Source organism: Rosa chinensis, chromosome 6, assembly GCF_002994745.2.
Source record: "Rosa chinensis cultivar Old Blush chromosome 6, RchiOBHm-V2, whole genome shotgun sequence".
In the NCBI taxonomy this organism is placed as follows: domain Eukaryota; kingdom Viridiplantae; phylum Streptophyta; class Magnoliopsida; order Rosales; family Rosaceae; genus Rosa; species Rosa chinensis.
In genome coordinates, this window is record NC_037093.1 from 68,896,575 (window position 1) to 68,922,335 (window position 25,761).

At 38.0% G+C, this 25,761-nt stretch overlaps 5 protein-coding genes across 13 annotated transcripts in view; 4 read left to right on the plus strand and 1 right to left on the minus strand.

Moving 5' to 3' along the window:
* The first annotated feature begins 2,603 nt into the window (after positions 1 to 2,603).
* Positions 2,604 to 4,498, plus strand: LOC112172550 (probable plastid-lipid-associated protein 8, chloroplastic). The gene is made up of 4 exons (XM_024309943.2): positions 2,604 to 2,915; positions 3,121 to 3,244; positions 3,663 to 3,842; positions 4,087 to 4,498. Exons 1-4 carry the CDS (start codon positions 2,619 to 2,621, stop codon positions 4,284 to 4,286), a joined length of 801 nt encoding a protein of 266 aa, XP_024165711.1. The 5' UTR covers positions 2,604 to 2,618; the 3' UTR covers positions 4,287 to 4,498.
* Positions 4,499 to 4,596: 98 nt separating this feature from the next.
* Positions 4,597 to 5,446, minus strand: LOC112172552 (protein FAM32A-like). Its single transcript, XM_024309945.2, has 2 exons — positions 5,269 to 5,446; positions 4,597 to 4,972 (listed from the first exon to the last, which is right to left on the minus strand). Exons 1-2 carry the CDS (start codon positions 5,405 to 5,407, stop codon positions 4,737 to 4,739), a joined length of 375 nt encoding a protein of 124 aa, XP_024165713.1. The 5' UTR covers positions 5,408 to 5,446; the 3' UTR covers positions 4,597 to 4,736.
* Positions 5,447 to 5,689: 243 nt separating this feature from the next.
* Positions 5,690 to 15,551, plus strand: LOC112172551 (putative RNA methyltransferase At5g10620). 5 transcript variants are annotated; one of them, XM_040508804.1, is made up of 9 exons: positions 5,690 to 5,708; positions 13,208 to 13,299; positions 13,396 to 13,427; positions 13,515 to 13,657; positions 13,870 to 13,936; positions 14,297 to 14,374; positions 14,533 to 14,678; positions 14,774 to 14,846; positions 15,293 to 15,549. In XM_040508804.1, exons 2-8 carry the CDS (start codon positions 13,248 to 13,250, stop codon positions 14,811 to 14,813), a joined length of 558 nt encoding a protein of 185 aa, XP_040364738.1. In that variant the 5' UTR covers positions 5,690 to 5,708; positions 13,208 to 13,247; the 3' UTR covers positions 14,814 to 14,846; positions 15,293 to 15,549. The 5 variants fall into 5 exon arrangements, with proteins under 5 accessions (XP_040364738.1, XP_040364736.1, XP_040364735.1 ...); XM_040508805.1 differs by lacking the exon at positions 5,690 to 5,708 and having other exon boundaries at positions 13,396 to 13,424; positions 15,293 to 15,550; XM_040508802.1 differs by lacking the exon at positions 5,690 to 5,708 and having other exon boundaries at positions 13,195 to 13,424; positions 15,293 to 15,551.
* A 49-nt stretch (positions 15,552 to 15,600) lies between these two features.
* LOC112172549 (cryptochrome DASH, chloroplastic/mitochondrial) lies at positions 15,601 to 19,757 on the plus strand. The gene is made up of 13 exons (XM_024309942.2): positions 15,601 to 16,183; positions 16,332 to 16,471; positions 16,577 to 16,774; positions 16,870 to 16,995; positions 17,126 to 17,200; positions 17,317 to 17,433; positions 17,523 to 17,569; positions 17,844 to 17,920; positions 18,132 to 18,207; positions 18,355 to 18,424; positions 18,570 to 18,693; positions 18,870 to 18,919; positions 19,245 to 19,757. The coding sequence occupies exons 1-13, from the start codon at positions 15,796 to 15,798 to the stop codon at positions 19,461 to 19,463; spliced, it is 1,707 nt and encodes a 568-aa protein (XP_024165710.1). The 5' UTR covers positions 15,601 to 15,795; the 3' UTR covers positions 19,464 to 19,757.
* Positions 19,758 to 20,013: 256 nt separating this feature from the next.
* The window catches only part of LOC112169941 (pentatricopeptide repeat-containing protein At5g24830), a 41,370-nt gene continuing 35,622 nt past the window's right edge, over positions 20,014 to 25,761 (plus strand). The window contains exons 1-7 of one of the 5 annotated variants that reach the window (XM_024307054.2): positions 20,014 to 20,319; positions 20,403 to 20,548; positions 20,658 to 20,852; positions 21,439 to 23,045; positions 23,427 to 23,594; positions 23,706 to 23,845; positions 23,957 to 24,910. In XM_024307054.2, the coding sequence (XP_024162822.1) occupies positions 20,314 to 20,319; positions 20,403 to 20,548; positions 20,658 to 20,852; positions 21,439 to 22,885 (1,794 nt within the window). In that variant the 5' untranslated portion in view covers positions 20,014 to 20,313 and the 3' untranslated portion in view covers positions 22,886 to 23,045; positions 23,427 to 23,594; positions 23,706 to 23,845; positions 23,957 to 24,910. Of the gene's footprint in view, positions 20,320 to 20,402; positions 20,549 to 20,657; positions 20,853 to 21,438; positions 23,046 to 23,426; positions 23,595 to 23,705; positions 23,846 to 23,956; positions 24,911 to 25,761 lie in introns of those variants that run through there. The other 4 variants (XM_024307055.2, XM_024307053.2, XM_024307058.2 and 1 more) reach the window with 4 other exon arrangements.

Consider the following 25,761-nt stretch of genomic DNA (forward strand, 5'->3'; position numbering starts at 1 on the left):
ATCCCTGTTGTTAAATGTGAATCCTATTTTAATACAACTGTTCTTTGTCACACTCCAACATTCAAGGGTCAAATCTTATTTTCCGATATTAATGAATGATGATATTAATTGTCACTATAGGAACATGAACCCTCCATAAATGACGTGGATCATTTTGTTTATAATTTATATCTGTTGGATTTTTTTTTTTTTTTAAGAATCTGTTGGATCAGTTGGATGTTTAATTACTAGTGGTATGTGTTTCACTTTCCATGGAGAGGTTATTAGTTTGATTATTGTAATTGTCTATCAACAAGAAGATTGGCCTTGTAGAAAAATGTAGTAAAAATAAGATCCCGGCGTAAAGAGGAATAGGAAGATGTAGAAGAAAAGAAAGAGGAAGAGGTAGAAGAAAAAATGACCAATGTTATTATTATCATTATTATTTTTTTTTAATTCAAATAAGGGATTAGGCGATATTAGTTCTTCGGAAGCAGACGATGTAGGGAGCAAGTTCCACCCTCAATCCCGAAGGAGAAGGGTCTGCCACACTTTGGGAACCCACCGCCCGTCCCCCTATTCATATTTTATTAATAAAACAAAAAAAGGAAAAATGTGGGGGGGGGGGGAACATAAACCTTACCCCATAAAACCAGAAAAGCAAATAAAGCACAACTCTAATAAAGCATTACGCTGATAAGGATGCCCATATCATCCCTAAGCAAGAAAGGAGACAGAGTAGATGGTGCGGTTGAGTACCAAACTAATGCAGTGGATGCCAAACTCATGTTTGTCAACCTATCAGCAACTGTATTCCCTTCACGGAGCACGTGAGAGCAATGAAAGGTCAGCAAACGGATACGCGCTAAACAAGTCGACCAAGCAATCCTTAGGGGCCAAGGAGGGACAAATGAAGAAGAGACAATGCAAGCAAGAACACTACTGGAGTCACTTTCAAGCCATTTGTTATTCCATCCAAATTGAAAAGCAAATTCAATTCCAATAATGACACCCATTAGTTCATAAAAAAAAGCTATCTGATGACCAAGTCCTTGACAAAAACCAGGAAAAACTCCACCACATGCAGCTAGTCCAGGGTTACCCTTAGTTAAGCCATCTGTGTTGAGTTTGATCCATGGAGTAATTGGTGGATGCCAAAAAATCAAGCGAGGAGCTACTTGTCTTCGTGAAATCGGTTGAATACCCAAACCCACAAGCAACTGAGAATCCACCAAACCAACTGTGTGTCCTGGTGTATGGGGTGCGATAAAGCGAAGCCATGCTCTAATAAAGCGAAGCCATGAGCCCATGATAAAGCGAAGCTATGCTCTAATGGAGCGAAAAACAAGAAACAAAGAAGGAATCTTATTGTCAAAGTGAAGCTTGTTACGCACTTTCCAAATTGCCATGGATGCATAAAGACAGCCGGCTATCCAAAAATTCTTTAGTTGAGGTCAGAATGTTTTACCCTTGATTGTGTTCCATAAATCATCAACAGTACCATGAGATGGCAAAGAGGAACCAAAGCAACATGCCAACCATTGCCATACCTGTTGAGCAAAGGAACAAGAAACAAACAAGTGGGAGGAGTCTTCATCAAACCTGAAAGAGCAAAGCTGACAGACTGAAACTATAGGGATGCCTCTTTTTTGAAGTTGCTCATCGGTAGGAATTCTATTATGGAAAAGACGCCAGGCAAGCATGGAGTAGTGAGGAGGAATAAAGTGTCTCCATATAGTATTAATGAATTCAGCAACTGAAGCGAAACATTGGCGAACCACATTATATCCCTCATAAAAAGAGAAAGTACCTGAGCTTGATTTTTCCCAAATTAAAATATCCTTCTCTTGTTTAGATGGAAGAGGAAGGTTGGTAATGTCAGCAGCCAAACCAGGAAAAATATTTGAAAATCCATGTTATTATAAATCAACTCCAACCCAACATAACTCAGCTCTAACGTACTTAGTAAAAGTGTAGCGTTTGAACTAATTGAATTAAACTGAAAGTAATTTACTAAAATTGACAATGAGCAATGGTTACATATTTATGGCACGTGAAAAGTACGTCTCAAATCACTATGTTGATTACATTGAATCTAACCTATTTTAGTTCCTAGTTGAAATTTACTAAGATTACAAACGTGTCGTTATTTATACTTAGCATGTGAAAACGTTCTCATCTCGAACAAAACAATCTTACTAATTAACTTTATTATGAGGAGCATGAGTTCCTAATTGTACGTTAATACATCATTATCTCTCAATCAAAACCAACTAAGTAACGAAGTTTGAGGCAAGGCAATGCAATGCGAACATAATATTTGGTACCCCTTCTTCAAACAATTCTCTAATAAAATCACAAAACAATCAAAGAGTGTAACGTGTAGAATCATATATAATTCTTAACCCCTAAAGTTGGAAACTCTATTTTGACGAAGCTCAAGGGTTTACACACTAGTTAAGAAGAAAGAAAGATCAGTTTTACCCGCCAAAAAAGAGGTTTGTTTAATAACTGTAACGATCAGATAAGGCTAAGGAATTTTAAGTTTTCAGACGTGGCCTAACCTCCACCAATAGCCAAAGCCACACGGGTCCGACATTGATTCCGCAAGCCCACGTGGCATAATCTCACCAATTATCATGTACTCTGCCCCTGCAAAACCCAATCTGGTTTGGAAGCTCAGCATCATCAACTTCATGGCTGCTGCTCTCGCTTCTTCACTAGCCTTATCGTGCTCCACACTCAGAGGAGGCTCCGATCCCTCAAAACCCAGGTTCCCTAATCTCTGCGCAAAGCCCACTAATTTGGGTTTAGCTGTTTCGCCTCACTCTCATTCTCGTAACCGCAAAATTTTGAGAATCTCGGCTACTGTCTCGGTCTCTAACCCGGAATTACGGACCGGTCCCGACGAGCTCGCTGCTTCTATTCTCTCCAAGGTATGAACTCTCTTCAATCCCTTTTCGTCAATTACTTAGGTATGTAAATTAGATGTAGGTTTAAAATGGCGGGTATTGTTCAGGTTGGTAGTTATGGAAACTCAATTCCAAGGTTGTTATGATTCTGCTTTTGAAGATCAGGAGGATTATGTTGATGACTTTTTTTGCTAAGGTTTTTATAACTAGCGTCATTATATATGATCAGGTGATAGATTCGGACAGAGGAGTTTTGCTGGAAAAGGAACAACATAAGGATGTGGCTCAAGTGGCCGAGGCATTGCAGAACTACTGTGTTAGTGAACCAGTGAAATGCCCTCTAATTTTCGGAGGTAAAATCCCTTGAGGTGTGGAGTTCTTCGTTGAAGGAAGACTAAGTAACTTTATGTCTACTGTATATATGCTGCTTTTATAAAGATGTATTCCGCCTATAAATACTGATAACTGTCTAGGATTCTAAATTGATACAAATTAGTGGGAGAAGAGTAGAAGAGAAAGTTGGGAACTTTGGAGGGCTAGCTTCTGAAATATCTGTGTTTATGAACCCTTCCATGTGCAAACAGTTTAATATATGATGCATATGCCTTTCAGTCATGCCCGACTTCAACTTCTTTTTATCCATTGGTAGTTGTTCTGAAACGTATGCCTAACTATTTGGTTAGTAACAAAATGGTACTGGTCATTACTAATAAAATCAGGGTATGCATTTTTCTGTTACTGGTATTCTTTTAATCCATGGTACTTTCGCAGATTGGGATGTGCTGTACTGTTCAGTGCCAACATCGCCTGGGGGTGGCTATAGGAGTACACTTGGCCGCCTTGTTTTTAAAACAAAGGAGATGATTCAAGTTATTGAAGCTCCTGACATTGTTAAAAACAAGGTGTCCTTCTCTGCTTTTGGGTTCTTGGATGGAGAAGTCTCTTTAACAGGTAGGCTGCTTGTAATTATGTCATTCAACTAACCTTGTAGATTCAGTTACTAGTTTGATTTTCCGAGTGAATAGCCAGATAAAGGCTCAGTAACTAGGATCATTGTGCCAGTAAATCCGAGGCAAATGTTTAACCTAGAGATGAAATTCTCTAAATAGAAGCGTCATGTTTCCTACATTTGATGTTGGTCCTTTTCCTATTTGATTTCTGCATAGATTGAGTGCTCTCATATCTGCATGAGCAGGAAAGTTGAAGGCTCTGGATGATAAATGGGTTCAAGTTATTTTTGAACCACCAGAATTGAAGGTTGGAGCTTTGGACTTTCGATATGGCGGTGAAAGTGAGGTTAAACTCCAGATCACATATATAGATGAGAATATCAGGCTGGGGAAAGGCTCTAGAGGTTCACTGTTTGTTTTCAGAAGACAAGGTAAATCTAATTGAAGTGATCAAGAATCATTCTCCATGTAAAACTGCTTCAATGCTGGTGATATCAATGTTATTCAGTGTATAAAACTAAAGCTTTTTCACAATTGCATTGCATTCAGCTGCAAAGCATGAAGATAATATGTCCAGTAGGATTCAGTGGTCGCTACAAAATAATAACCGACATGTTAAAGCAGACGCAGTTCACTTTATCGATTTTTGCTATGGAATCTGTAGGACCATAAGTCTTGCGCAATCTAGTTTTGTAGTTTGTTTTCTTCAATTTAAGTATTGCGAATAATGATCTTTCCTCAAGAGAGATGTCATGTTGTAATCAACATGAGCCAACTGAGCATCCTAAACAAATCCTTACTTCTCATACAGATCTCTTGACAAAGCAATTTTCACTTCCAATTCTGATAATCAGAATACAATATTTTCAGCCGAACTGAAAATGCAGACGGGATGTTAACCAGGGCCTACTTTGGGGATGTCGTAATGCTCAGATAGGTTAGCCAGATACTGATTGAATTCCTGAACCCGATCACGATGCGATTTCTTGGCCATTTGGGCAAGCCTTTGAGCTTGAAGCCTCTCTGCCTGCTCGAGATATCGCCTCTCCGCCGGTGTCATCTGATCAAAAACTCCAGCCTTCCCTATGTCGTCATCACCATCATTCTCAAATCGATCTATTGCATCTCCACCTATCATATCACCCTCCAAAACAAGGTATTGAATCTCCATTAGCAAGACATACAAGACTAAACAAATTGTTGGAAACTTTGTTTACCTATAAATGTTAATACTAAACCCAAATTAGTTCCTCGTTTCTAAAACCTTAGATTCAATTGTGCATCCTAAAATCTCAAGTTAACACGGCACAAGAACAGGGAATCCTATTAAATCCATAAATATTACAATGGCCAATGAATTATATATAAAATCTCAATAAATATATCAGTAACAATATAATAGGAGTCAATTAAGGACATCAACCAACCTTTTGAGGCTTGAAGAGTTTGGTCATACTCGTAGAGTTTGCTGTGCTTCGTCTTCTTCTTTTTGATCCCACCTTTCACGTTCAAGTCTTTGCCTTTCAGCTTCAGCTTCCCAATCACCACGTTATCGTAAGCAGACATTTTGCCAATCCCAAAAATACAATCGTCTATCTATTAGATGTGGGAGTATATTATATCTAGACAAGAGCCGGAGGTTCTAGAACCGAGTCGAACTCTCTCCTCCGAACCAGTCAGGCTGGGCCTATTTCAATGGTCCATTGGGCCAATTTGTTCAACCCAAAAGCGTTTCCAACGGCTACGCTCCAAACGTACAAGAGCAATCCGGAAATTCCAAGTGAAATTTTGCAGTCACTTTAGCAATTCTCGGCGGCGAAAAGCCAACTCGTAGAGCCAAATAAAGCTAAGCTACCAAAGAAGAGAGGTAAGTCCGGGTTTCAGTGTTCTAGTTTCTATATTCTTAATTATGGTGGGCACTGACCAGTTGGCCTTTCAATTATTGGGGTGTAATATACGCATGGATTATTTGAAAGCATACAAAATTATTGTAATTTATAATATTTGCTATTGCTAGAGGCAGTTCCTGTGAATATTGAACAGATACCTGCATTTTGTGTTGTATGAAATGAAAGAATATTGAACAATGCTCACGGTTTTGAGCGAGGGACGCTTGCATATAGTACATTCTTCTATCGCTGTCTTACATAGTCCCCTTTGTAAAATAACCATATACATGCTCACAACATATGCACACAATCATAAAAGGGATTAAGGCTTACCTTCAGCAATTACTGGCATGGATTCCATCTTATGCAACTGCAAACACGAACACTGAATATAGCCTTCTGTTACTTACCAACTTGCTTCTCAATGGACAGAACAATATGCAAAACGTCGGTAGTAATCAGGGACCAATTCATCTGTATATATAGGTGACTTAAACCTCAAGAAGCTTCCCATTAAAGCTATCCATATCGGTTTAGGTTTCCTAGTTAGATTCTTAATGTATCACAACTTGTAGCCTTCCTTGTAGACTAAGCAATAGATTACTATCCTTAATGAATTGATACACTATTCATTAAGTCACTAGTATTGATTTACTGTTTGTATCCATGTTAAACTAGGATTGATATTAAGCTAATCATCAATTACTTTATGATGATATGTGTTATGTCCATATTTGATCTTACAATCTCCCCTTTGGACTCACACATATCATGCTCGATGATTTGCACCAGAGAACATCAAAACCTACTTAACTTACTGAAGTGCGCGCCAGATAACAAACTTAAATCGAAAATCCATTCCAACATGGTCAGATCACAGTTACTTATGCAGAGCAAGAAACAGTATACATTTTAACAAAAATGCAGAGTTTCAAAACCACAAACACAAGCTCCTGCAATCCACATATGTCAAACCAGAAGTGATACAATATATGTTAATGTGTATCAACAAGTAAACATATATTAGGTCCTACTTTATGTTTCTAAAACCAAAAACTCAAGCAAATTTACTGAACACTGATGGCTTAAAGATATTGCTTGAACCTTAACATCATGCTTCACATGATTTAAGCCATCTGATAGCAAGTATAACTTTAAACACAAAATCGATAATTTTCAGAACATTCAACAAAAACTGCAGTAATAACCAAAATCTGAAAATACCTCAAAATTTATTAATAATAAAATCTGTCATTACAAACAAGTTGTGATAAACAAAATAAAAGATCACAACTAAAACACAAGAACTCAAAAAACCTTAGAATTTTAAATGCTCCAACTGGACTAACTCTCTACTGAACCTAAGCATCTATATTAGCTAAAATTCCAATGCTTGCTGTATGTTTCTGGAATGCTGCTACTGACAATGCCTTGGTGAAAGGATCTGCTAGCTGTGAATTTGTGTCAATACTCAAAACAGCTATTTCACCATGCTTTACTCTTTCTCTAACACTGTAATACTTTAGATCAATATGCTTGGAATTATTTGACCTTTTACTGTTCTTGCTAAAGAAAACTGCAGCCTCATTGTCACAATAAATCGCAAGTGTTCCAGCCACAATGTGACTCAATACTTTGGTCTGCATGAGAAAATTCCTAATCCAAAGTCCTTCACACACAGTTTCATATACTGCAATAAATTCAGCTTGCATAGTAGAAGTTGAAACAAGTGTTTGTTTCATGGTTTTCCAAGCAATAGCACCTCCTGCAAGCATGAACACATATCCACAAGTCGACTTCTTGGAGTCTGGATAATTCCCTGCAAAATCCGAGTCTGAGAATCCTATGAGTTTCAGATCCTCCACTTGCCTATAAACTAGCATATGGCTTTTAGTTCTCTGCAGGTATCTCAACACTTTCTTCCCAGCTACCCAATGTTCATGGCCTGGATTAGATTGGAATCTTGACAAAATCCCTACTGCAAAAGACAAGTCTGGCCTAGTGCAGACTTGCGCATACATGAGACTTCCTACAAGTCTGGCATAAGGCTTTGACTCCATATTTTCCTTTTCAACATTACTATTGGGACTTTGCTTCTTGGTTAACTTATCTCCTTTGGACATGGGAACTTCTCCAGCTGCACACTTCTCCATACCAAACCTCTTTAAAACTTTGGTAATATAATTGTGTTGAGACAAACCAAGTAGTCTCTGTGCCCTATCTTTTTTAATCTCAATACCTAGTACATAGGATGCTTCTCCTAAGTCTTTCATGTCAAAATTCATTGACAGAAAACTCTTAGTATCTTTAAGCAATTTAATGTTACTGCTAGCCAAAAGTATATCATCCACATAGAGTACCAGAAAAATAAAATTGTTCCCAACAGTCTTCAAATAAACACACTCATCAACAAGATTTTCTGTAAATCCAAAAGTAGAAATCACAGAATCAAATTTCTTGTACCACTGTCTAGAAGCTTGTTTTAGGCCATAAATTGATTTTCTTAACTTACACACTAAGTTTTCACTTCCAGCTTGTACAAACCCTTCTGGCTGCCTCATATAAATCACTTCATCTAGTTCGCCATTCAAGAAAGCTGTTTTAACATCCATCTGGTGCAGCTCCATATCAAAATGAGCCACTAAAGCCATGATTATCCTAAACGAGTCTTTTGTAGAAACTGGAGAAAAAGTCTCAGTAAAGTCAATGCCCTCCTTCTGTGTAAAACCCTTGGCAACTAATCTTGCTTTATGTCTCTCTACATTGCCATTTGCATCTCTTTTGGTTTTGAAAACCCATTTACAACCTATAGGCTTCTGGTTGGGGTCAGGTTCAACTAATTCCCAAACTGCATTTTGACTCATGGAATTAATTTCTGCTTCCATTGCTAGCTGCCATTGATGAGATTCACTACTTTCAATGGCCTGATTAAATGTAGTTGGATCATTGTCCTCTGCACAGTCCATTTCAATTTCTGCTTCTTGTAGATAAACAATGTAGTCACTCTCTTCCCCCCATAAGTTGGTTTTCTTGCTCTCTGTGATCTTCTAGGTTGAGCTACTGGAGGATTTTGAGGTTCAGTTACTTGACCAGTTACGTGGTCAGTTACTTGGTCAGTGACATGGGCAGTGACTTGACCAGGTACAGTTACTTGGGTAGTTACATGGTCAGTGACATGGGCAGTGACATGGGCAGTGACTTGATCAGGTACAGTTACATGGTCAGTGACTTGGTCAGTTACTCGACCAGGGACAGTTACTTGGTCAGTGACATGGTCAGTCACTTGACCAGTTACTCGACCAGGGACAGTTACTTGGTCAGTGACATAGTCAGTTACGTGACCAGTGACATGATCAGTTACATCTTGTTCTAAAGGCAATGCTACACTTAAATTCTCATCTGACACAATTTCCTCAAAAACTGAGGTTAAATCCTCAAGGTTTGTATTGTGAACTTTTTCACTTAGAAACTTTACTTGATGTGTTTCAAAAATTCTAGGTGAATGATGAGCAGAATATAACTTATAGCCTTTAGATTTATCTGGATAACCTACAAAATAGCAACTCACAGTTTTGGGGTCAAGTTTATTCAAGCTTGGATTATAAATCCTAGCTTCTGCATGACATCCCCAAACATGACAGTGATGAAGACTAGGTTTCCTGCCACACCAAAGCTCAAAAGCAGTATTTTCTATGGCTTTGCTAGGTGTTCTATTGCAAATATAATTTGCAGTTTTTAAAGCCTCACCCCACAGAAATTTAGGCAAACCAGTTGTACACATCATGCATCTAACCATGTTCAAAAGAGTCCTATTCTTTCTCTCTGCAACACCATTCTGTTGTGGATTATAGGGTGTTGTGTATTGAGCTTTAATTCCATTGTCTTGCAAAAACAAGGCAAATGGACCCTTTTGTTGGCCGGATTCAGTGTGCTTTCCATAGAACTCTCCCCCTCTATCTGACCTTACTGTTTTGATTTTCTTTTCTAGTTGATTTTCTACCTCAGACTTAAAGATTTGAAAGGCTTTCAATGCTTGTGCCTTTTCTGAAAGTAGATAAATATAACTGTATCTAGAAAAGTCATCAATGAATGTGATAAAATACACATTCCCACAGATAGTTTGATGCCTAAATGGTCCACATATATCAGTGTGTATGAGTTCTAATAAATTTTGGCTTCTATATGCAGTCTTCTTTCTAGTATTAGTTATTTTTCCCTTAAAGCATTCAACACAGTCTGTTAGATCAGAAAAATCAAGTTCATTTAGGATGTTGTTTTTCACCAAAATTTTCAGTCTCTCTTTTGAAACATGGCCGAGTCTTCTCTGCCATAAAAATGCAGACTTTTCATTTAGTTTGGTTCTTTTAACACCTGTTAAAGTGCTAGTACTGTTCGTGTTATCTTCAACAAGTAAAATTTCTTGTTGAGCCATTGAACAACTTAACTGTAAATAATCATTCGAGATAACACCAGAACCAATTTGAACAGAATTTTTAGAAATAAGAATTCCATTACTATCAATAACAAGTCTACAACCAGATTTTACTAAAAGAGAAACTGAAACCAAATTCCTTCTCATGGAAGGTACATAAAAAACATTATCCAAAACTAACAATTTTCCTAATCCTAGATCGAGCTTTAAGGTTCCAATAGCCTTGACTGCCACTCTCATGCCATTGCCTACACACAGGTTCACTTCATCACTTTTTGGGATTCTGCTCCTTATGAATCCCTGCAAAGAATTAGTAATATGAATAGGTGAGCCTGAATCTATCCACCAAGACTGTGGTTCAATATTTATAAGATTAATTTCTAAAGAAAAAACTGTATTAGAAAAAATCTTACCCTTTTTGGCTAACCAATTTTTATAGCCAGTGCAGTCCTTTTTCATGTGTCCTACTCTTTTGCAAAAGTAGCACTTGAACCTAAATGGCCTGTTTTCCTTGGCCACTGCAGCTGTTGAACTCTTAGTTATGGCTTTGGTAGGCTTGAGCTTATTCTGGGGCTTTTTCTTCTTAGGCTTCTCTATGAGATTTATGGCTGTAGCAGGTTCTTTTTCTTCCTTGATCCTAGCTTCCTCATCAACACAGATGGATATAAGTTCATCTAAAGTCCAGTTTCCCTTTTGAGAGTTGTAACTGGTCCTAAGATGACTAAAACTGTTAGGCAAGGAATGAAGTGCATAATGCACTACCTGCTCATCCCTAACGCCCATCAAGAGCTCCCTGAGTCTGCCATTTATATTGATCATCTTCATAATATGTTCTCTAACTCCCCCTGAACCCATGTACTTCAAATCATGAAACTCCTTGGTTAGTCTAGCTGCTTCTGCCTTTTCACTTTCTTTAAACTTAGCACCTATGAGTTCCAGAAAATCTGATGCTAGCTCAGGTTCTTCTATACTTCCCCTGACAGTCTTGGACATAGAGGTACGAATGAGATTCTTAGCCATTCTATTGGATCTATGCCACTTCTTGTAAAGGTCAGTTTCTTTCTTGGTGCTCTTTTCATTCAACTCTATAGGCTTATCCTCAGTAAAGCAATAGTCTATATTCTCATGCATTCCCATATAGTTTTCTACAGAATCTAGCCAAGCTCTATAGTTGGTTCCAGTTAGCATCAAGACACTGTTCAAGTTCATGTAAGAGTTACCTAAGGAGCAAAACAAAAATTCGTGTGAGTTCTCAATTTGTAAAGAAAATAACTTTAAGTTTTCTGTGTTTTATTTAGCTTTAAGCAACCAAAACAAGAACATACAGAAAACCTAAACAATCCATACTTGCATTCATATCAGTCCATAACCAAAAATAATGTTAAGCAACACTTTTGAGCAGAAGCATAACATCCTGGAGTTCTTTATCAATATACCATGTTCAATGAAAACAAGTTATCCAAAGAAATTTATCCACATCTTTAGACAGAAGAAAAATTTCTAAGTATCCGTATTTATTTTCATCAAGCACGCATATTGCTGTTTTGTATTCTAAAACCATACTTGACCACTTCTTTGGAAGATAAAACTGAGGCATAGTTTTAAAACACAAAACACAATTTCAGTTTTGTTATTCGATCAGTTACTTGATTAGTTACCTGACCAGTTACTTGGTCAGTGACCTGGCCAGTTACATGGTCAGTGACCTGGCCAGTTACATGGTCAGTGACCTGGCCAGTTACATGGTCAGTGACCTGACCAGTTACATGGTCAGTGACCTGACCAGTTACTTGGTCAGTGACCCGACCAGTTACATGGTCAGTGACCTGACTAGTTGGTCAGTTACCTGATCATCGTTTTCTGCCAACATCAATGAAGAATGCTTTGTGCATCATAATCACTTATGCCAACAGAAAACCACAAAACCCATGAGCTTTTAACTTTATATTCTACCCAGATTCATCCTTGTAAGAAAATTAAGCTCTCGTATCTGTCAATTTTAATAATGTGTAAACAAAATCTGGGAGATTTTTGTTCTTCATGCAATTTTTACACAATCACAGATACAATACCATATCATCAATTAATTCATCATGCATATTCAAGCACAATCAAAATTGTTTCGATTCCAAGAAACCACAGAACAATCAAGAAATTGTAAATTTCATCCGGTCACCATCTACTCTAACCTAACGCACGCCGGGAATGCAACTAGTGTTCTTGAGCACAATCAAAATTCAATTATCATGCTATGAATCGAAATCAATTTCACAGAAAAACCTGTTTTTGCTTTTTCCCCAATTTGCTGCTAAAAATCACAGCGGAAGCGTGAACTTGATATTTAACCAGATGCAGCAATTGACTTAAGTAACTTACCTTGATCAGTTACATGACCAGTTACATGGTCAGTTACCTGATCAGTGACTTGGTCCGTAAAGCAAAAACCCTTTTTTTTTTTTTTTTTTTTTTGTGTTTGTTTTGCAAAACCCTAAAACGATTTTGATACTTGTGAGCCTATGCTCTGATACCAATTGTAAAATAACCATATACATGCTCACAACATATGCACACAATCATAAAAGGGATTAAGGCTTACCTTCAGCAATTACTGGCATGGATTCCATCTTATGCAACTGCAAACACGAACACTGAATATAGCCTTCTGTTACTTACCAACTTGCTTCTCAATGGACAGAACAATATGCAAAACGTCGGTAGTAATCAGGGACCAATTCATCTGTATATATAGGTGACTTAAACCTCAAGAAGCTTCCCATTAAAGCTATCCATATCGGTTTAGGTTTCCTAGTTAGATTCTTAATGTATCACAACTTGTAGCCTTCCTTGTAGACTAAGCAATAGATTACTATCCTTAATGAATTGATACACTATTCATTAAGTCACTAGTATTGATTTACTGTTTGTATCCATGTTAAACTAGGATTGATATTAAGCTAATCATCAATTACTTTATGATGATATGTGTTATGTCCATATTTGATCTTACACCCTTCCTTTTTTTCAGGGTTATTGTTGAAATTATAGCTTTTGAGTACCGGTTTTTGCCTCTTTTTCGTTGTTACAAATGGTTGTGGTGCTTAGTGCCTCTGCTACCAATTTCTCTGCACTTCATTCAGGTTCCTGTTTTCTCGAAAGCCTTGCATCAACTCTATCCTTCCTCATATACTTTATGAGTTTGGCATTTACAAACTTGATTTTGTTTCGGATTTCAGGTAAAGGTTGCAAGTACACAGGTCAAGCAGTGGTGAGCTATCTCCATCTCAGTCCTGTTAATCCTAGTATCTGTTGGTTACTAGTTTTTGTTTCACTAAATGTGACTTGTGTTTGGCAGAGAGCACTTCCTATTCGCATAATATCGGTGGGGAAAAAGAGATCACAAGGTGTACAACTCGTTGTGGATGACTACATTCAAAGGCTTAAGTTATACTGCAGTGTTGAGGATGTTCACATAAAGAACAATCCTAAGAATGCAAGGTACTTTCCGTCTCTTTAGATCTACAATCATCATAATCCTTGCAGTTAAACAGATATCTAATCTGTATCATAGATATTATAGGCCTCTTTTCAGTGAAGTTGATGTTAAGAAAGTGATAAAGTAATGGACACATGGAGGAAATAATCATATGTGATTTCATTTGATCTTACATGTTTTTAGAGTTTCAATGGTTATCGTTTGTGGTTTTTAGTGATTGGAGGGCTCAGGTAGATCATGAAGACGGTGCTGTCATGGATCTTATCAGGTCCGATGATTGGGTACGGTCTCAGCATACGATTTGTCAAATAAATTTGTGTTGCTGTATTACTCCATTGTCCTACTATTACCCTTGACTAGGTCTTCTACTGAGCCCAAACCAACCAAGCTCTACTACCCTTTCAACACATAAATTTATATGTCCACCTCATTGCAACAATTCATGTAGAATTCGAGAAAACAAAATTTCCAACTTAAATTATGTTAAAAGGTTGAATTTCTTTTACTAAAGGTTCCTTTCTCAGATGCTTTGTAAAATGAAACTGGGGCCATTCCATTTCTGTGTTATTCTTGAAAACTGCTATGACATATAAGCTAAAACGATCATACTTGTTTCTACATCATCAATCTTGTGGTCATAGGTGGTGCTGTTGGATGAGCGTGGGAAAGACATAGGTTCCATGCAGATGGCTGAGCTGATCGGAGATGCAGGGAATACGGTATGAAATATCTGTCATTAGTGATTTTCAAGAATGTTTTCTTTTTGTATACTTGAAAAGTTTCCATTCTCAATGTATGTTGACCTGGCATGCTTAGCAGGACATTTTCTTAGGAACCTTGTTTTATAGGCCTTTTTTCCCCCCTTGCTATTCTGTAGGGAGCTTCAAGACTATCATTCTGTGTTGGTGGACCTTATGGACATGGAAAACAATTGCGAGAGCGAGCTAACATATCTATCAAGTTGTCTTCTATGGTATTGAATCATCAAATTGCTATACTTGTGCTTGTAGAACAACTATATAGGTAACAGTACTTGGATCTGTTGCTGCATATGTTGACTCCCATATCATGGGGTTCCTGTTTAATAAAATGCTGGCATGTTTATTGGTTAACTTCAGGTCATGGACCATTCTGAAAGGTCAGAACTATCATCGCTAGCTTTCTTTTCCTGATCTGCACACTGCCACATAGGTATCGTTTTCTTCTTATGCCACAGATATGAGTTCTAAAAGACTTTGTCTGCTTTTCTATGATTGTTTGTATGCTGTCTTGTTTTCTCCCATTAACTTTAAATAGCTGGTTTCCTTAGGTTATTAATTGATTGTTAATACAACTAAGTAGAAGCATTGGCTTAGGATATAGATCTTAGGGCAGTAAAAAAATTGGTTTCATTTGCTTCTTTTGTGACTTAACTTGGTTCAATCTTCTCTTCTCTTCATTCAGTTGATCACATATGCATCTGTTGTGAACTGAGACAGGGTGATTAAAGCTTTTCAGACTTTCCATGGTGTTGTAGAATGTTCAGTTCTTAGATCTTGTATAACTTGATCTGAAAGAGATAGGGGTCGTGCTTTGGTTTATCTTTAGAACAGTGATTGCATTAAGGAGCTTGACAAGTATTCCAAATTGATTTTTAGGTAAAAGTATAGCCTGCCAGGAGGAGCATTTCTTCCTAATCTTCAGACTAATAGATGTATTCAGATGTTCGACTGCGGCAACATAGAAGATCAAGTTCGTCATAATATCATTGTTATGCGCATCAATGATCATTTTCCGTGTCTCCTTTCAGCCTAGTTCAGCTGCCCTGTAATGCAATGCCCTGTCTGTATCATATCCCAGTCATTCACTTATGCTGTTTGTTAAGTTTTGTATTTTGAATAGGTACTTGAATGAATGAAGAAGTTTCATGATAGTTAATTTCTCCAAATTTTACCGTCAAATACAGGCTTCTGATCATTCACGTTTTGAAATCGGAAACAGAGCGAAAGCCGTAATAAATATAGACTTCTACCGCCTCTATTAACGGAAATAACTGTCATTTCCCTCTCCACGGCTAACAAACATCCACGTTCCAAACTCTCCACTCTGCCACGTGTCAGCTTCCCAACTGCTCAAAACTCTCTGCAACCAACTCCATGCCATGGCTGTTCTTCACTCCTCGCTCGCTCCATACTCTCTCAAAAAGCTCATTCTTATCCCACATCTGAAACCCAGAAAAATCTGTCATTTCCAAGCCATGAGCTCCAGCTCCAGACCGGAACCCGCTGTCTTAGTCCACAAGGTTCCGGGTCTGAACCCGGACGAAATGGACCGTGTCTCGGACCAAACCTTTCAGAGGTACACCTCCTCTTCCGTTAAGAGAAACGGCAATGGGGTCGCCATTGTTTGGTTTCGAAACGATCTGAGGGTTCTGGACAATGAGGCTCTCTATAAGGCTTGGCTTTCGTCCCGGGAGGTTTTGCCTGTCTATTGCATCGATCCCAGGCTTTTTGGCTCTACCTATTACTTTGGTTTTCCTAAAACTGGAGGTACCAATTTTAATCTATCGAAACTGTTTCATCTTTCGGTTTCGTCCTTGAAATTTACTCATTTTGGTTTCAGCATTGATGTCATTACTTTTTAATGTGATATGAATCATGTGAGCTGAAAATGTTGTGCAATTTGGGTGTTTGGCAGCGTTGAGAGCCCAATTTCTTGTTGAATCCTTGTTTGACTTGAAGAAGAATCTAACGAAGCGGGGTCTTAACTTGCTAATTCAATATGGGAAGCCTGAGGAGGTTCTGCCTTCTCTTGCAAAAACTTACGGAGCTCACACAGTTGAGTGATTTCCACACTATTTGATTTAGTAGAATGATTTCACTGTGATGATTTTTCAACTTATTAAAGCAGTCGAGTGTTGGTATGTAATCTAATCTACTTAGGTATATGCCCAAAAAGAAACTTGCAGTGAGGAGCTGAGTGTGGAAAAATTGGTCAGCAAAGGTCTGCGGCGAGTGGTGTTACAGAGTCCTGCGAATAATCCCAATTTACAACTTATATGGGGCACCACTATGTACCACATAGAGGACCTCCCGTTTGATATCAGTTGTTTACCGGATGTCTATACTCAGTTTCGCAAGGCATGGATATATCTGTCTAGTTCGTTGTACTTTGATTCAATTAAGTGATAGAGGTTTTCTTTGCTAGCTGTTATTGATGATGCAACAACTTGCAGTCTGTTGAAGCGAAATGCACAGTTCGTGGCTGCATAAAAATGCCAGCATCTCTGGGGCCAGCACCCAGCATTGAGGACTGGGGATGTGTTCCTTCATTAGATCAGTTTGGACTTCAACATCAAAATGTAGGTGTGATCCAGTATAGACAAAAATGTACATGGATTCTAGTTTATGAAGAATGTGAGTTCTTTAAATGCGAAATTGAGACATGAAAATGACAATTTTTCCCTTTTGTTTCCTCTCGATGTGATGCAGGTAAGTTTAGGAATGAAGTTTGTTGGGGGTGAAAGTGCAGCATTGGGCAGAATAAATGAGTATTTCTGGAAGAAGGCAAGAGAACTCTATAAGTTATATCTATTAATGCTCCAGAAACCTTACATACCCAAAGGAACAATGATTATTGAGTAATTTGATCTTCTTCTTAATCTCATGATCATGCATTGCAGGATCTGCTAAGTATATATAAAAAGACCAGAAATGGGATGTTAGGACCTGATTATTCAACAAAGTTTTCTCCTTGGCTTGCTTCAGGAAGCCTTTCTCCTCGTCTCGTACATGAAGAGGTAGAAATCCTTGATTTAGTTTCTTCTTTTGACTAAATTACGCCAAACTGAGACTAGTTTTTGCATGTGATTTTAATTTATTCCTTAAGGTAAAGAGGTATGAAAAAGAAAGGCAAGCAAATGATTCCACTTACTGGTAATTCTCTTTCTCCCTCTAATAGAATGTACTCGTCTTGTTTGGATGAGAAAGTACCTGCCACTTTTCTCACTCTAGTGTTGTCAATTTAATAACTGATGATTAATTTTTGTTTGACGGAAGTAGAAATGTCTTGATACAAATTTATTGAACTGTCAATATGTCTCTCTCTCTTGGAGTGGTGATATAGATTCCATTTAACACACTATAAACCACTCTGCTGTTTTGAACTTTAGATCATCTTTCTTTCTTTAATCTATGTTAAATGTGACAGGGTATTGTTTGAACTGATATGGAGGGATTACTTCAGGTTTCTATCAGTAAAATATGGGAATTCTCTTTTCCATCCAGGTAATGATAGACTTTAGTTTATTGTTTTGACATTCAATCATGTAAAAGGATCAAGAAGTGGGAAAAATAAGTACAGTTCTGTAACTTCTTTTAAGCGAACAGCTCATTGCTGTGTAGCACAAGTGATCACTTGCTTTAACATATTATTGTAGTTACACTTCACATTACTTCTCTTTCATCTTTTTTCTTTTTCATCTTTGCTTGGCTAAAGGTGGCCCAAGAAAATTGGAGCATAGATGGAGCCAAGAAAAGACTTTATTTGAGACCTGGAGAGATGGACATACAGGGTACGTTGTTTTGCCAGAGATTTAGATGTTTCACATGTGTGTGTGCTGTGTGCATGATCTGAAATAGAAATGAAGAATTCTTTGTCTACTAGGCTGTTGTAATTCTCGGCCATTGATATTGATATACATAGATTGTTGAACCTCTAGGTACCCACTCATAGATGCGAACATGAAAGAGCTGTCAACCACTGGATTCATGTCAAATAGGGGAAGACAGGTAATTCAAAGTAAAGTTGCCATTATATACAGTAGATTTCTGCATTAATACATCACAACATCTTATTTCAGTCTCAGTGTTATGATTACCTGCGAATGTTGAATTAGTCTTGATGCTAACTAATAGTTCATCTATTATTGTACAGATTGTATGTTCCTTTTTGGTTCGAGATATGGGTATTGACTGGCGCATGGGAGCTGAATGGTTTGAGACATGCCTTTTGGATTATGAGCCCTGTTCCAATTATGGTAATTGGACCTATGGAGCAGGTGATTTCAAGTTCATCGTTTCATTTACCAATATTCATGATTGTTTCTCTTAATGCTGCCTGGATTAGTATTCCTCTATGTATGACCAACCATCTTAACCTTCTTCTTTTAAACTACACTCGGATGACCATGAATTATAAAACTAATCATCATTCTATTGTATTTATCTTGTTTAGGAGTTGGAAATGACCCCAGGGAAGATCGTTACTTCAGCATTCCGAAACAAGTAAGTACACTACTACATCACTTCCTTTAATTTTTAACAAAGACTAAAGTAAGACCACACTTTGAATGTCCACGCATACTGAAGAGATGCTTGAAATTTATGAGTCAATCTGGAGTGCAGAAAATATTGGTATTCTTCCTTCTAACAGGGAAGAAATACAATACGGACACATTAGCTATAGTGACTATTTTCTTTCACTACTGTCTGACAGAAGACTGCATGAATCTAATGTGCTTGTGAGGTTTCAGATATACAAGTCATTATGCTCCTAGGAAATGCTCCTGAATGCTTTAAGTACCTAAGAAATGCTCTTATATCTCTTCAGGCCCAGAATTATGATCCTGAAGGTGAGTATGTAGCTTACTGGCTTCCACAGCTACAATCACTTCCAAAAGATAAAAGGCACTTCCCTGGAATGGCATATATCAAGCAGGTTGTCCCTCTCAAGTTTGGTAATGCCGGTAAGTATCAAAACCACGACAAGACCTCGACTGCCAGAGGCACAAACTTTGGAGGAAGACAAGCAAAAGGGTCCAGGAGATGAATCTGTGAAGAAGGAAAAATATTGCACTTACCTTATCCTTGAGAGTAATGAGGTTTAGAGTAGGGTAATAGGGATTCTTTGTATTTCTGAATTTGGAGTAGGTTCACATATGGACGCATGCAACATTGCTACAAAGTTTCAAGATTTGTATGGCATTATACTTATTTTTCATAGGAGAGTGATTTTGACCTTCACTTCACACTTGCTCTCTACTTTTTAAGTAGGTAAAAGTAGAACGCAAGTGGTAAGATATGTCGCTCGCCTAATATATTTGTTAATTTTTATTCTGTGAAGAATAATTATTTTTATTTTTTATTTTTACATTTTCGTAGTTATGGCCATCACATAATAGTCTGATCTAAGATATTGCAAGTCGATTTGATTCTTAGATGTGAGACATCTTACGAGAAAGAGTAAGCCTATGAATTCAACTGACATGATTTGAATCCGACACAAAGTTACTCTTTATTTTAACCCGACTGACACAATAACAATTGTATATCATACTATCATTTTCTTTTTTACTTTAAAAATAAACAAAGTGAAAGTGAAAGTGAAACCAAAAGGGTAAAAATTGATGTTGCAGACTCGCACGGATTAATATATCGGAGTGGATCCAAAGGTCAGTATCGTTTTGGCGAACACCAACGCCGCCGGCTAGGGCTCTCTCTCTCTCTCTCTCTCTCTCTCTCTAAACGGCGTCGCATGGAGTAGAATATAATCCGAAGCTCAACCAGTCAGTAAGGTGATGAAGGAAGAAGAAGAAGAATCTGAAGCTCAGTAATAAACCAATCCCACATCCCACATCTTCTTCCTCAAGAATCTTCAATCTCTTCACAGAAAGCCTACAATGGCGGTAAGTCTAATTTCGAATCTGTCTCTGATTAACTTCATTTTGTACTTCATTTACATCGGCGATTGTTTGTTTTGGTGTAACAGTGTGCAATTGTGTGCGGAGAATCATCGCCGTCCCACATTACGCTTTTCAGATGCTTGAATCGAACCCTGGACTCTATTAAGGACAATATCGCTATCATCTTCGCTAACATTTTGGGCTGCCAAGCTGACACCGATGAAAATTTCAGGTAACTCACCATTTGGTTGCTTAGAAACTCAGCACTTTTTGTTTGGTGTGATATGTGTTCATATATCTGATATATATATTTTTTTTGCTTTTGTAATGTTTATATGAAGTAATTGTAGGAGTGAGGATCTAGTTCCATCTAGTTTCGAGGAATTGCTGGAAAAATGGGGTGAGGATAACCACTTGATTGATCAGGATTGGTTTTCGAGGAAGAAGAATGCTGGCAATGATCAGGATCCGCAGGCAGAGTTCAATGTGTTGGATACAATGCTGAAGGATAGTTTGGAGCGTCTGAAAACAATGAGGTAGAATCTAAATTTTGAGATTTTTATTTGTTGAGGAGTATGTAGGTGCAGTAATGAGGCTAGTCTCATTGCCTCTGAATGTTTTATAGATAGGATCATAGGGTTAAAGTCTCGAGGACTGAGCTTACTACAATCGTGTGTGCACTTTGATAGTCATTCGATGATGGTTCAAGTAAGCTGGTTGAGTTTTTTCTCACTTCTTTGATCAATTGCAAATAGATCCTACTTAATCACTTCTTGTTATACTGTTAACAAATCTTAGGTTGCTATATATTTGACTGGATGTATCTAAGATGTGACTCTCTTAGTCTCTTATAATTAGGGACCAGATATAGTCATTTTGTCTGAGACTTGTCTTCTCGTACTATTTAAACCTCAATATGTCTGTACTATATATGCTCTAGTTTCAGTCGGATGAAAGTGCTTGGTTATTTTATTATTATTATTATTATTTTATGTTTGTTTGATGAAAGCAGTTGCTTAGACTAGTGAACTATTTTTTCAAAGAGATTGTTGGGTTTGGGGTCACATTTGTAGATATATATTTCATTGTTTATAACATGTCTAAATTATACGTACAATGCAGGGAAAGCATATCAGTGGCAAAGATAGGTTTTTTGGGATGCACTTTGAAAGCTAATTACTCAGAACACATGGACATCATAAGGGGTTTATGCGTTGATGGTAAGTTGGGGTCTGCCTTTTGGCTTCGGAGAAAGATGATGAAGAAAGGGATTATTCCAGATGTATCGACACATAATTATCTATTGAATGGACTGTGTAAAGCTGGCGACTTGGAGAAGGCAAATTTGCTTATCAGGGAGATGCTAGAAATGGGTCCCGCTCCCAACTGTGTCACATACAACACTTTTATTAAGGGTTATTGCCTTCTTGATAAAGTGGATAAAGCTCTTTATCTTTTCTCCACAATGGGTAACAGTGGTATTAGGCCGAATAGTATTACTTGTAATATTCTTGTGCATGCATTGTGCAAGAAAGGTCTTGCGGAGAATGCTAGGAAGCTTCTTGAAGAGATATTAGATGATGACGATGATGATGAGAAAACAGACTCAGGTATAATCACCTTAACTACACTTATGGATGGTTATCTTAAAAATGGAAATATGGTTCAGGCACTTAGTCTTTGGGTTGACATCCAAAGGAATACCCAAGTAGATGTCATTGCTTATAATGTTCTCATCCGTGGATTTTGTTTGAGTCGGCAAATGAACCTTGCTTATGGATACTTCTGTGAAATGACCAAAAGAGGTTTACATCCTGATGTTTTTACTTGTAATACACTTATAAGTGGTCTTTGCAAAGAAAGAAAGTTTGAGGAGGCTTGTTACATCCATGGTATTATGCCAAGAATGGGAATTACTCCAGATAAAGTTTCATACAAAATAATTATACAAGGCCTATGTATCCAGGGAGATGTTGTCAAAGCTCATGAATTTCTTCTTAGTATGTTAGAGAAGTCGATGGTGCCTGAGCCTTTGATATGGAATTGTATTATTGATTGTTATGGAAGATATGGGGATCTTAGTAATGCAGTTTCTGTTAAGGATCAGATGTTTGCTTTTGGTGTTCAACCAAACGTATATACTTACAATGCATTGATCCACGCACAAGTGAAAGGAGGAAATATCATTGATGCTCTTTCTCTTGAAAAGGATATGCTTCTGTCTGGTCTTTTTCCTGATGTGGTCACTTATAATATGTTGATAGGGGGAGCTTGTAACTCAGGGCATTTGGAATTTGCCACGGAGCTTTATCATAAAATGCTGAAAATAGGACTTGATCCAGATATATATACTTACACTGAACTAATCAGAGGGAACTGCAAGAGAGGTAATATCAAGGAGGCAGAAAATGTTCTTGCGAAGATACAGGCATCTGGTTTGCCTATTGATGATGTTCCATTTCAGATACTTTTCAAGAAGTACTGCAAAATGAGGGAGCCTGATAAAGCATCTGGCATTTATGAGAAGTGGCTAGCGAGGAGGAATGAGTTGCCCTCTTTAAGAACTTAGGTCATGCATGCATATTGTAACATTGTTTCTAAAGAGCAGGGTTCCATTGTGGCAGACAAGTAAAGAATTTGAGGAGCTAAATTCAACTGAACCCCACCTGATAGAGGAGGTTTTCTGCTTGTGGCAAATTGGATTCTTTCTTCCTATGATCTCTCTGGAGGTATGTGTTTGCACAAATGTTCTATCCACACTTTAGAGTTTTTTAAACTTCTGATTTTTTTTGAATTCTTATTTCTTTCCATTGACAAGTAGTCATGCTTTAGGTATGCCTAATTGTATCTGGTAATTCATGCCTTCATGGAATGCTGGAAAAAAAAAAAAAACAGCTTTGGTCTGTGCTAGTTAAATTCAAACTTTAAAGATGCTCATCTTGTTGGGTGTTATGTTAACACTTGATGACATATATTGGGATGGAAATGAATTTCTGGGTCATTTTTAGTTGTCTGTTGTCTTAGGTTTGACTTTTGGGTTAAAATGTTGTTGAGCTATACAGCTTCTGACATTTCTGTTAAAAAATTCAACGGGATCATGCTCTTAACAGTCGGCTGATAGAATTCAGTATGTTGCTTCACAGCCGGGCTCCTAAAACTGGGACAAGACCTGATCATTCCTTTAATGAATGCTTGGAACGTCATATTAGGACAATCTCCTGCACGATGGAGTATATTCAACAGGACTTTGATCAGAATGCTCAACCTATAGTCTTCAGGTTGGTTTATTTAATCGGTTTTTCTCCTGACCTACATATATCCATATAAACAACACATCGTCTGTGCATATTTAACTTCTCTTCTTTTCTTTTCTTCGTATTGTCTTTCAGGCTAAGCAGATGGAACCAGTCAAAAGTACTTTCTGATTTCGATTATGAAGAAACCTATGATATATATGGATGCCCAAACAATCACTGGCCAGCGTGGCAAGGCTTCAGAGCTCAAATTCAAAGCATGCATCTTCACAATGGTTAGTTGTATATTCGTGTTCATGACTGAACAAAGATTTGATACTTAATCTCAATGTCAGCAGAGAGAGTTTCAGTTTGTGGTTCAACACAATAGTTTTCAATATGACCAGGTCCAAAGAGTAGAATAAATAAGAACTTGCCTGTCCACTTATTTGATCAACTAGAAGATGGGCCTCTTGCCTTGCTTGATGGGCGAAGAACAAGGTTGGCACTTTGATCATCAGAGAATTTGAAGCAAAAAATGGAGTCCTATGAAGGGCCAGAGATATACTCTGGTGGATGCCTTATAATTCATGAAGAAGCAAACTCGTACAGCGAAGCCATCTCATCCCAATTCAGATGCAAGGAGTGAAGCAGGTAGTCACTTGTCTGTGAAGACAAGGAAAATACAAAAGCGAAGGAAGACATTAGAATGTGGATGCATAAGCGCAATGTGTATACTAAAAGCACTGATGGTATGGGGTAGAAAGTGATTAGTAAATTATTTCCGAAGGCGAGGTGAAATTTTATCCCGATTCACAACTTTATCTTTTGGCAAGTTTTTGAGCAGCTTGAGTTGGTTGAGGAAGCATGTTAGAATGGAGCGAAAATTAACATGTGATGGTCTCTGAACTATAGCATATGACCTTGTATCTGATACAGTGTTTCTGTTTCGATCAGTAAGTATCAACATGTGATCCATGACTGGTGATCGCATTGGTCAGATGCAGTGGGATGCTCCCATGATGGCTGAACTTTATAATAACAGAGGTGGAGGAGATCGAGTTGGTTGAAACTGCGTGGGCAAAGCATTCTTTTATTCCTAGGTAGGCAAAGCATTAACACTTGATGCCTTATTGCAGCTAAAAGAGAGGAAAGGAATACTAGGAAAAGTGAAGGAACAGCTACATGTCTATGCTAAACTTTCAGTCCTCCCGTAGAAAACGATTCCTATGTTTTTGTTGTTGCAACTTTGTAACTTTAAAACCCAAGATTCTATTCTTTTCAGGTTCTTCACTCGGAAGGAAAACCTAGTTATTTTGGGGGCAAAGAAATTTGGAAATGAGAAATACAATTTTGATCAACAATATGTACGGCAATGCTTGCTTCTCTGAAGAACGCATAAAAGAGATAAGATGGTCATTGAAACTATTGAAAACACCTAAGATAGTCTTATTGCCCATCTTTGATCAGGGAAGAATCTCCTTCCATCACAATTGTGAGAATAATCAATAATGTAGGGCTTGTTCATTTGTTATCCATTTCTGATAATCTACGTGACTTGCTCAATCTAAAAAAAACAAAAGGGATTTTGTCCATTTACCCCATTTCTAGGGATTTTTTTCCCACTTACCCCATTAAGTTTTTTTAATTCTCTCTTACCCAATACACTCTAAGGGAGTCTTCCCTAATACCTTTTTTTTTGTTTTTAATTTTTTTTTAATACCATTTTACCCTCACCCCCTTGTTACTTAGAGAGAGAGAGAGAAAAAAAATAGAAGAGAGATAAACCATGGGAGACTTCGCCGGAGCCCGTCACCGGCCGCCGGAATCCGGTCACCGGTCGCCGGATTCCGGTCACCGGCCGCCGGATTCCGGCCAACGTTCACCGGATTCCGGCCAACTTTCGCCGGAATCCGGTCACCGGTCGCCTGATTTCGGTCACCTACTGCCGCCCACCGGAATTTGCTGAAAATCTCACCGGAAAGTTTTTTTGCCCCCAATAGACATCTATTGCCCCCTAGTAGATGGGCAATAAACCTCTATTGCCCCCCAATAGACGTCTATTGCCTCCCAATAGACGTCTATTACCCTCCAATAGACGACTATCAGCCATGTATTGCCCCCAATAGACGACTATCAGCCATGTATTGCCCCCCAATAGACGACTATCAACCATGTATTGCCCCCCAATAGAAGCCTATTGCCCCCCAAT